Raw genomic sequence first — 11,791 nt, 5'->3', positions numbered from 1 at the left:
GGGAGAAATTCCTGGAAATTGAATGTCCCCGGCAGTATAGTAAATTAAAAGATAGAAGTGGTATATATATATATATATATTAAAGCACTATTCTTAGCTTAGACACGTCTTTCGATCTCGATTAGACGACTTCACATGAACTAAATATTCTATTGCAAATGAATATTCTTCCATTGGAAATGCATGGTCCTAATTAATTAACACTATATTGTTCAACGTTTCCGTAGTTTTGTTATATAGTATTTGTTTTAATTTCGTAATATAATCCGTAATACTTAATGTTGACCAAGTAAATGATCAGACTACTAACTGCGCATATATGTGTATGTGTGTGTATGTAGGGAAATTAAGCTCGAGCTCTATGTTACTGCCTTGAAGCACAAATGAACATGTTTAACCATATGATCTTCTCTTTCTTTGCATTAACCTTTTTATTTATGCTGAAGAAAACTGCAGCAGAGGGAGTCCATGCAAAAGGCATCAATATTGGAGCTATTATCGATATGAGTTCACGTATTGGTAAAGAGCAGAGAGTTGCCATGGAAATTGCAATGAAGGATTTCTATGGCACCGGCAATCAGACCTTGAATCTTCACATTCTAGATTCTCAAAGGGATCCTGTCTGTGCAGCTCTTGCAGGTATTTATTTCGCTGGCCTATCTTAATGAGTACTATGAGCTTACTTGTTTACATAATTGCAATGGAGTAGACATGTTTTGCCTCATATTTAAATATGCAGCTAGCAGCAGGTATCTAATTGTTGCTAAATGTAATACTTTCCACAACAATTAATTTAGTGCTGATGAATTACAATTAAACTTGGCTACTTGTTCTGCTGAATTAGAGTGCAGAATTAATATGTTCTTAAAAGGTTATTAATTCTATATGCAATTTGAGTAAACAGCAATGGATCTCATCAACAATCAACAAGTACAAGCCATTTTAGGACCACAGACGTGGGAAGAGGCGTTATCAGTCGCTGAGATCAGTAGCCAAACTCAGGTTCCAATTCTTTCTTTGGCTGACACCACTCCCAAATGGGCAACAGAGCGATGGCCTTACCTGCTTCAAGCTTCACCTAGCAAGCAAGAGCAAATGAAAGCCATCGCAGCTATTGTGCAATCATGGAATTGGCATCAGGTCACTGTAATATACGAAGGTACGGATTCATCAGCTATTGCAGTCACACCATATCTCTTTAATGCCCTGAGAGATGTAGGTGTAGGAGTCATCCAAGGTCTAGTCCTCCCTACTTTTGCTTCTACCATTACGTTGTCTGAAGAGCTCGAAAAACTTAAAAGAGAGCAGAGCAGAGTCTTTGTTGTTCATTTGTCCTTCCCTTTGGCCGTGCGACTATTTGAAAAGGCAAAGAAAATGAAAATGATGGAAAAAGACTATGTATGGATCACTACAAATCCCATTACAAGCCTTGTTCACTCCAATGCCTCTATTATCTCCTCGTCAATGGAGGGAATAATAGGGGTCAAGAGTTATTTCCCTGAAGGAGGGCACCTTTTTCATGAGCTTCGTCAAAAATTTCGAAGGAAATTTAGCTTACAAAATCCTAAAGATGACAACAATGAACCTGGAATTTATGCAGCAGAGGCCTATGATGCATTTTGGACACTGGCTGTAGCGCTGAATGGAAGTAACCGAGGAGGTCAAGAGTTGTTAGAAACAATTTTGCAAGTGGACTTCCATGGTCTATCAGGAAAAGTTCAGTTCATCAAATTCATCAACGAAAGAGCTCCTGCAAACAGATTTCATATCATCAATATAATTGGAAAGAGTTACAAGGAACTTGGGTTTTGGTCAAAAGGATTAGGCTTCTCTAAGACTATCCATGAAAATTCTACTTACAGACCTTGTATGACTGATTTGGAGCAAGCGCTTTGGCCAGAGGGACCGTGGCATACTTCTTCAAGAGGATGGATTATCGCAACGAGTGCTAACCCATGGCGAATTGGTGTGCCTGGCGAATCAGGTTATAGAGAGTTTGTGCATGTGGAATATGATCACTTGGGAAATAGCGTTGCTTTTTCTGGATTTGCAATCGAGGTTTTCAAAGAAACTATAAAACGCTTGCCGTTCACTTTGCCATACGAGTTCATTGCCTTCAAAAACACTTCTTATGATGAGCTCGTAAAACAAATCCATCTCAAGGTAAGACACAAAAGAACAACTTTTTGTCCACTCACCTTTTCGTTTGATTTCTTGACCATTAAACATTGACTAGATAATTTCTAGGAACGTAAATGCTCATAGTATCCATATTTTTTCTCACTTCTAATGATTATAATCTTCAATTAATGCCTGGAAAAAGTGGTTATGGTTTGACTTCAGAACATGGATGCCAACTGAAATATGTGTAAATTTGCTTTTGTTTTTGCTTTATTGGGAGGTCTAATAGTGTTTTGAACCTGAGACCTTCTAGTAAGCATCTCAATGGCTTGGTTTGGTTGTCCTCTCAAGGAAAGGTTATGTAGTTGATTGTAATTAATTTGAACTTAACTTGGATATGAATCTACATTTGTTCTTGAAAAGATTTGTCCTAGAAAGAAAGAACACTAGCATAATTATTAGAAGGAAAAGTCCATGCATACAAAAAAGCCAAACGTAAAAATCTTATTAACTCAAGTGATCATAAATGTTAGCAGAAGTATGATCCAGTAGTCGGTGAATTTCTCTAATTTTCAAAGGCTTGTGACTGATCGGGCTTGAACTTTCTATCCATGTTAGCAGAAGTATGATGCAGTAGTTGGTGATGTGGTAATATTGGCTAGCAGATACCAGCTTGCAGAATTCACAAAGCCTTACACGGAAACAGGATTGATGCTGATAGTCCCTGCTCAATCAGGCAATAGAGAATTGTCATTCATCAGACCCTTCACAAAATCCATGTGGGTTCTAATTGCAGTCATAACTGTCTACAATGGTTTTATAATTTGGTTGATAGAGCGAAATCATTGCCCTTCACTTAAGGGTTCTATGCTGCATCAAATAGGAATAATGCTTTGGTTAGCCTTCAGCACTCTTTTCTCGTTACATGGTAAGATTCCTTTATCACCCGTTTCTTAATTTTTCTTTTCAGATCTAGAAACTATAGTAATTCCATGTTGATATATAATAGAACTAATAATATTTTGGTATAGGGGGGAAAATGCATAGCAATCTATCCAGGATGTCGATGGTAGTCTGGCTATTCGTGGCGCTAGTAATCACACAGACTTACACAGCTAACCTTTCGAGTATGCTTACTGTCCAGAAGCTTGATGGTGCTGCTCCTAATGTTGAGGCCCTGCTAAATAGCAATGCAGTTGTTGGATATTGCACAGGTTCCTACCTGCAAAATTATTTGGTGGATGTTTTACGTTTCAAGACGCAAAACATCAGGAATTATACCACACTGGAAGCTTATGCTCAAGCATTCAAGAACAAAGAAATTGCTGCTGTCTTTCTTGAAGTTCCTCTGGCCAAATTATTCCTTGCAAAGTACTGCCGCCGCTTTGTCTTAGTAGGGCCAACGTACAAAGTCGGAGGGTTTGGATTTGTAAGATATCCCCTACTGATTCATTTTCCTTTTATTTTTTCCTGTGAAAAAACAGGGATTGAAATGAACATTTGCAAAACTTAAATAGAACTGTATCACATGAACATGCTGCATTTGGAATAAACTGTACTGGAGAGTATCAATTCTATACTGTCTAGAAACCACATTATACTGCAACCTAAGACATTCATCATATCACTTGTATTTCACACTTGCTGTTGCACTGTCCACTAATCATGGTCCTCTCTTTTCTGAAGTTACATAGAACAGTGAGAAATGAAACTTTGCTCAACATATAATTTTAGATTAGTGGCGTGGTGGGAAGATAGTTGATTGTAGCCTTATTCCTTTCAGCCCTAATGACATTGTAGGTTTATATCAGTGTAATTAATTGAAGTTTCATGATTTGTGTCTCAGGCATTGCCTCGTGGATCTCCATTACTTCCTAGCATCGACGAAGCTCTACTGAAAGTATCTGAAAATGGAACTCTACTGGAACTAGAGAACAGACTCATTAAGCCAGGAAATTGCCCAGATGTGGAAGATGAAAATCATAGCCTTAGCCCCAGCAGCTTTGGGACACTCTTCATAATAACCACCGGCACATCAACAATCTCCCTTGCAATCTACATTTTCTCGAGAGCCAATTCCATGCTCGGATACACAACCACATGGAGACTTATGCTGGCTGCAATGAGATTTTGGGTCTGTCAAAGGCAGATCACTAGAAGATCAAGCAATGCTGAGAATTCTGTTAATAATTTGGCTCCGCAGGCATCAGGCATGCAATCTCTTGTATGATGTATATAAACCCAAAAGTTGGGGCTTAATCTATCATATGTCTCAATTGTTCAAAATTGCTCCTATATTAGTAATTTGTTCAAGAACAGTTTGTATTTATAAAATTGGCTCAATTGGATATGATATGAACTAACAATTTTCTCATAAGAAGAGAATTGAACTCACATACTAATTGAATGAATTGAGCTGTACAACTCATATATAGATCCAAAAGTGTTGTTCTTTATTGACATGGAGAATTAAATGATGAAGAGCATCCTCTACACATCTGATGAAGACTACTCCATTGGGCACTGTGTTTAAGGTGGACTCACTGATCATCAATCACTATAACCATGTTTTTCTCATTTAATTTTTTGACATCGTAACTACTCTGTTATTAGTCTAACAAATTAGTCCTCAGGAATATATTGATTATTTGATTTATATGCTACCTGTCATTTATTTCTTCCTCCCAACGAAGAAAAACTATAATTAAAAACATAATCCTGAGCTAAGACAAGTAATAGACTTACAGATCCCTAAGCGAAGTGTTTAACTTTAATAGGTTAAGAGAAAGAAAGAAAAAAAATAATGCCCAAAACTATAAACTAGGTAAAAATGCCAAGTAAATAAAGAAAAATAAATAAATAAAAATTACCAGAAAGTGATAAAAGAAAGTTTGTAAATTGCATAAAACTTGTGAATAAGTTTTATATATGGGGCTAACTACCATTTCCAGCTAATTTATTTATAATTTTATAAAACTAAAATTTCACATGAATTTAAAATTTTAATTCTATACAAATTATCTATGACAAATAAAGACAGAATCTATAATTCTAATATAATTATTCTCTTTATTCGCATATTCTTAAATTCCTAGCTGTATATATTCTTGTTATACTCAATTGTTGACCACTAATATGAATCTAATAGTGAATAATTATTCTTTTTAATGAAATGACACATGGATACATGATTTTTTTTATATAAATACTAGTTGAATCTTAATCAAAATCTCTTAAATTGTTTAAGAAAACTATGATAGCATAGTAGTTTAATTATATATTGTTCCGTCCAAATTGTTTTTAATTCAAAGCTCTTATTGATAAAAATGAAATTATATGATATTTCTTTTAAAAAATTCAACAGAAATTAAAAATATTAAATTGAATATACATGGAGATTATAAAATGTTTTATATCCACATATTCTATATTGATTTTTTTTTTATTATATATATTAAAAAAATTATTTCAACCAATATATATATCAATAGGCAAATACATATATTTGGATGAGAGGTGCAATACAAAATGTGTTTTGAGTTGAGAAGGAAATAGTTCATATTCTTAGATGAGTCTTAGATGATCATGAAACACCTATTTAATTCAAGGATTTTTCACGGGTATGGGATTCATTATCATTTGTTTCATTTTAAATATTACAAGATTAATAATATGAATAAAAAGAATTTTATGCCAAATAGCTATGTTAATTAGATTAATATACAAACATACAATCCGTGTTTGAAATGATTTCAACTTCAATGGGAGGTAATTAAAATTGTTCATGAGATTAATTAAAAAGGGATAAATTTATATAATTCGAAAATCAATAAATTATGAAATATTAAAAAATAAACAAAATATGACACCAGACCACTCTTACAACTAAATTCTTAAATGATAGTCAATTTAAAATGTTTTACATTAATTAATAGTCAAGCTTGGAAAAACGTAACTGGATACATACTAGAGTCGTGATTCTCTTTTCTGAAGAACTTGAAGCGTATCAAGAGTACTCGATGCGTGCAGTTTCCAGTCTTGCACTCCGACACGTATTTCCAAGGACTGTAGAAGTGCTGAAGCATTAATTTCCAGGAACTCGGCTTCCACAGAAATCTGGAGTGTAAATGTCCATCACGAGGAAATTCTTGAATGGCTTTTTCGTAGCTGACAAATGAACTTCAATCATGTACTCTGTCTCGCGTGCATGGCAAGCAGCCCCACACAGAACAATCCTCGTCTTTACCTTGTGTGGCCTTCTCACACATGTTAAATACAATCGAGCGTGCATCCTATCGGACCCCACTTGCACTGTGCTTTCGGATTTGAGTATCGGACCTCGTACTCGTGACAAAGATGTTATGCTATAAAAATGTTTCCACATTATCGAGCCACGAAAATCATGAATAAATTAATTCCATCTTCCTCTATAACCCAATGTTCAAGGATAATTTTCTGATAATTAATTTAGAAAGAGAAAAAAACCATTGACAGCCTAAGAATCGAGAAAGTTGGACCTACAAATACGTACATGAATAAATCTCATAGCCGCCATTGGACCTTTGACATGTATGTGATTCCATGGCAGGCATTACAAGTTATACTTCTTGTTGTCTCATATGCATGTAGAAGTAGCAATCGTAGATTGGCCCCTCAGACATAGGATCTTGGCTCTTTTATTCGTAGAAATAACTTGGATGGTTTCCTTCCTTGTATATATATGGAAGAGGTGAAAGGAGTAAAAATGGAGAAATTTTTTAATTAAATTTTAACTATATTTATAAGAAAATTATTAAAAAAATTTAAAGTTGAAAACTGTTCACAAAATATAGTAATTTCTTTCATTTTCTAATTATATATTAACTACTTAATCAATTCTTGAAAAATGTAGTAAAAATATTAAGTAAATGAATGAATAATACATGTGCGTGAAGCTCTAATAAGAAAATTCGTGTAAATGGTCATTGATAACTATTATTGAGTTTTCTTTACTTAAAACAAAAAAAAAAGTTGAAATCGTGAGTCAACCTAACGTTTGTATTGACTCAAATCTAAGCATACCAAGAATCTGAAACAATTGTCATGCTAATACTCAAATTAACACCAACAAATATTAAGTAATTAGCATTACAAAAAATAACTTCAAATTAATTTTTAAATTTTTTATCACTTTATATATATAAACAGTTCTATTTTTAAAATGCTGTTTCGTACGGTGTCAAAAATCGGCCACAAAAAATAGTAGGATATACTTGCACACAATATTTAATGAAATGATACAGAAAATGGATGAGAAATATAGTCCAGATTATAACCCCTGAATAAAGGAGAAAATTCTAAAGGTTGAAAGTTGACGAAGTAAAATATAAATTAATTGAGGTCTAGGCTAACAAGTATGGAGAAAGAGAATCAGCTCTAGTACTTTGTTGTTTCGTTAAGAATACAATGGGTACTTTGCCTCACGCCTTCTCGTTGTTCGCTCTAATTTTGCTCTTGACATCCGGTACAGGAGCCGATCAAATTACCAAGACACAGGCTATTTTCAATGGAAGCACTGGAATAGGAGCTATTGTGGATACAAGTTCCCGTATTGGCAAAGAAGAAATAGTAGCGATGGAAGTTGCAAAGGAGGATTTCTATGGCTTCGGAAATCTAACATTTTTGCTTATAAATGACTCTCAAAAGGATACCATCCATGCAGCTCTTGAAGGTAACTATATGTTTTGCTTTTGAAATAAGTATCGTTTGCCTTAAATTTAAGAGATAAATCCAAGCTCACATCTGTGCGTTGCCTATACAGCTAAGGATCTTATCGACACACGACAAGTACAAGCCATTATAGGACCACAGACATGGAAGAGGTGTCATTAGTTGCTGGGATTGCCAGAGAAACACAGGTTCCAATTCTTTCTTTTGCTGACACGGCTCCAGAATGGGCACCTGAACGATGGCCTTCTCTACTTCAAGCTTCACCTGATAAGCGTGCTCAAATGAAAGGCTATAGCTGCTATTGTGCAATCATGGAACTGGCATCAGGTCATTGTGATATATGAAGATACAGATTCTTCAGCAAGGGGAGTCATACCACATCTACATGATGCCCTTAGAGAAGTTAATTCAGAAGTAAGCCAATTTGTAGCCTTCTCTCCTTTTAATTCTTCTGATTCAATGTCCAAAGAGCTTGAAATATCAAAAGAAGCAGTACTGTAGAGTCTTTGTTGTTCATTTGTCCTTCAAATTGGCTGTGCGGTTATTTGAAATGGCAAACAAAATGGAAATGATGAAAAGGGACTATGTATGGAATCACAACAGATCCCTTTACAAGCCTTGTCCATTCCATCAATGCCTCTGTAATATCCTCAATGAAAGGAATTCTAGGAGTCCGGAGTTACTTCCCTAAAATGGGACCGCATTTCGTGAACTTTAATCAAAGATTTCGTACACGTTTTAGGAGAAAATATCCCCGAGAAGAAAGGAATGAGCCTGGGATTTACGCCGTGCAAGCGTATGATGCTATGAGGACAATAGCTCTTGGATTAAATAAGACCGGAAGTAAAAGGGAGGGAAAGAGTTGTTGGAAAACATTTTGGACGCAGACTTTCATGGTTTATCAGGTAAAGTTAAATTCAAAAACCAGAATGTTGCTGCAGCAGAAATATTTGAGATCGTGAATGTAATAGGAACGGGTTACAATGAACTCGGGTATTGGTCCAATGGATTGGGATTCTCGGAGAACATCCATGAAAATTCTAGTTATAACAGCGCGTCGATGATTGATTTGGAGCAAGTGCATTGGCCAGGGGGGCCTAGGTATACTCCAAGAGGATGGACTGCACTGACAAGTGCTAAGCTATTTCGAATCGGAGTGGCTTCCTTGTCAGGTTACGAAGAATATGTGAAAGTGGAAAGTGATGATCGCTTGGGAACGAACTTCTCTGGTTTTGCAAACGAGGTCTTCAAAGCAACTACAGCAAGCATGCCATTCTGTCCGCAATACGAGTTCCAATACTTCAATGGAAGTTACAATGAACTTTTAGAGCAACTTCATCTAAAGGTAAGAGGCAGCTTGATAGAGTAAAATGATTAATTAAATTTTCATTAATTGATCATGCATGCACGCATATTCTGAAAAAAAAAAAAAATACTTTAGACTAATCATACTTTGTTGTACTTGGACTTTTTGCCCACAACACCAGAATTTTGACGCAGTTGTTGGTGATGTGGAAATAGTTGCAAGCAGACACCAATATGCAGAATTCACCTATCCATATACTGAAACAGGATTGGTGTTGATCGTCCCGGTCCGTTCGAGCAGTAAAGCATGGTCATTCATTAAACCATTCACCGCAACCATGTGGGTTTTAATCTCAGTGATTACAGTCTACAATGGTTTTGTTGTTTGGTGGATAGAGCGAAAGCATTGTGATGAACTACAAGGCTCCATCCCAAATCAAATTGGGATCATGATTTGGTTATCCTTCAACACTCTTTTCTCCTTGAATGGTAAATTAAAGTTTTTAGTTCCAATCAGTTTCCTTCTTTGATTTGAACTTTTGAAAATATATAACTAATCCTTTAACAAGCAATTAATTAACAATATCTTGCTGACAACAATTTGATTTAGGGCCAAAGCTTCATAGCAATCTATCAAGGATGTCAGGGGTGGTGTGGCTGTTTGTGGCTCTAATCATCATCCAGACGTACACAGCCAACCTCTCAAGCATGCTAACTGTACAGAGGCTTGAACCCACTATACCAAGCGTTGAAGAACTATTAAATAGCAATGCAATGGTTGGTACAGGAACCTATATGGAAAGATATTTGGCGAAAGTTTTAAAATTCAAGAACCAAAACATGCAGCATTTTCAGTCAGCAGAAAGTTATGTTAAAGGCTTCGAGGACAAGAAAATTTCTGCTGCCTTTCTTGGAACTCCCAGTGCCAAGATATTCCTTGCAAAATACTGCAATAGCTTCATCCAAATTGGACCAACGTACAAAATTGGAGGGTTTGGATTTGTAAGATCTCGCGCTCATATTTATTCACCTTTTCCGTTCATTAATAATTTTCCTGAAATTACTATTGCTAATTTACATTCTTACGGGCCAAACCAAAATATGCATATATATAGGATTAGTTCTTGTAAAATTTGTATTAGGGCCAGAGGCTTTTTGTTGACTTTGTAGGTAGGTTGGACCACAAGTTACAAGGTGTTGAGTTTGACCAAAGGAAACTAACAATGAAGTCTTCGATTTTGAACAAAATTAGCAGGAGAGAGATGATCACTTAGATAGGTTCAATGAATCATTAAATATAAGTTGAATAAATTAGTAGGTTATGGTAAAAGACACATGCCTAATCTTATGCTTAGTTGCTTCGAAATACTAACACGTCCAAATATATATATATGAATTAAACATGAACTTAAGGAGTGATTAAATTTTTACATGGTTAATTTGTTTACCAGGCGTTTCCGCGCGGATCTCCATTACTTGCTAGCGTGAATGAGGCTCTACTGAAAATATCAGAAAATGGAACGCTACAAGAACTAGAGAAGACATGGATTACCCCACAAAAATGCCCGAAGATGCCAAGTGATAGTTCCAGCCTTGGTCCCAGTGGATTTCGAGAACTTTTCTTTATAACTGCAGGCACAACAACAATTGCCTTCGTCATATACGTTTGTCGCACTAATTTGTTGAGGCATAAAAACATATGGGGAATTATCTCAGCTGTACTGAAACGTTGGGTCTCTCCGAGGAGGCACTTCACTAGTAGAAGAGTAGCCAACGTAGAAATTTCATTACCGGAAATTCATCTAAAACCAACAAAATTATCGACGGAATAATTATATCAATAAATTATGGTGATAATTACTGATAGCCAATATTCCATTTGTAATTCAGTTGGTATATACCGATAGAATTACAGACGGAATATATAGAATTTGAAAAAAAAAAACGGTTCGATGATGTGAAAGTTTTTGCGGGTGATTTTACCGATGGACTCACCGAAGGATTCAAACCGGGATCTCCGTATAGTGACGTGACTAATTCACCGTCAGAATTACCGACGCAATCACCGACAGAATAAGTCCGTCAGTGATTTCATCTGCAAAAGTTAATATATCACCACTCTACCGACCCTCTCCTTCTCTATTTTGCCTTCTTCTTTCCCATCCCAACTCTTCCCTCCCAAATTGCAAACAACCCCCCTAAAAATATCCCCCTCTTCTCAACACAAGTCATATTTCTTTAAGTTTCGTGGTCACAACATCCGTGTTTTTTTGTGTGGATTTTATCATTTTTTGTAAGTAAATTTTTTTTAAAAAAATTTAACATTTAAATGTCAATTTTATTGTTTTTTTAGTATATGTATTTTGTTAATGTATGTACAAGTTTTATTGTTATTTCTCAAACAAACTTTGTAGTATGAATGTATAATTTTGTACTTATTATGATTTGTTTTAGATTTTATAAAATTGTATTTGTTAGTAAATTGTTGAAACTTTGTTGAATTACCGAATTACATGTGTTGTGGTGAAATAATTAATAGCTTGTTTAACGGGTCCGTTTTGATTTTTATCAATGCTATTGCAGAGTTATAATTTCCGTAAATTTATATGTATAAATTTGTATGGACGTTGATAATTGATAATGAATATTTATGAGA

The 11,791-nt window shown here is 35.3% G+C and overlaps 2 protein-coding genes across 2 annotated transcripts; both read left to right on the top strand.

Moving 5' to 3' along the window:
- The first annotated feature begins 200 nt into the window (after nucleotides 1-200).
- On the top strand, nucleotides 201-4,515 carry LOC7485149 (glutamate receptor 2.8). The gene is made up of 5 exons (XM_002300379.4): nucleotides 201-639; nucleotides 905-2,163; nucleotides 2,743-3,049; nucleotides 3,153-3,550; nucleotides 3,968-4,515. The coding sequence occupies exons 1-5, from the start codon at nucleotides 384-386 to the stop codon at nucleotides 4,349-4,351; spliced, it is 2,604 nt and encodes an 867-aa protein (XP_002300415.4). The 5' UTR covers nucleotides 201-383; the 3' UTR covers nucleotides 4,352-4,515.
- Nucleotides 4,516-7,500: 2,985 nt separating this feature from the next.
- On the top strand, nucleotides 7,501-11,392 carry LOC7485148 (glutamate receptor 2.8). Its single transcript, XM_002300378.4, is given in 10 exon segments — nucleotides 7,501-7,831; nucleotides 7,922-7,975; nucleotides 7,978-8,114; nucleotides 8,116-8,294; nucleotides 8,296-8,422; nucleotides 8,424-8,681; nucleotides 8,684-9,175; nucleotides 9,318-9,624; nucleotides 9,746-10,137; nucleotides 10,587-11,392. Coding segments are annotated over 10 exon segments (2,592 nt in total). The 5' UTR covers nucleotides 7,501-7,566; the 3' UTR covers nucleotides 10,968-11,392.
- The last annotated feature ends 399 nt before the right edge of the window (nucleotides 11,393-11,791 follow it).

This window comes from Populus trichocarpa, chromosome 1 (assembly GCF_000002775.5).
Source record: "Populus trichocarpa isolate Nisqually-1 chromosome 1, P.trichocarpa_v4.1, whole genome shotgun sequence".
NCBI classification, from domain to species: Eukaryota; Viridiplantae; Streptophyta; class Magnoliopsida; order Malpighiales; family Salicaceae; genus Populus; species Populus trichocarpa.
Note: the sequence above shows the minus strand (reverse complement) of the source record. Positions and strands in the feature narration are given on the sequence as shown.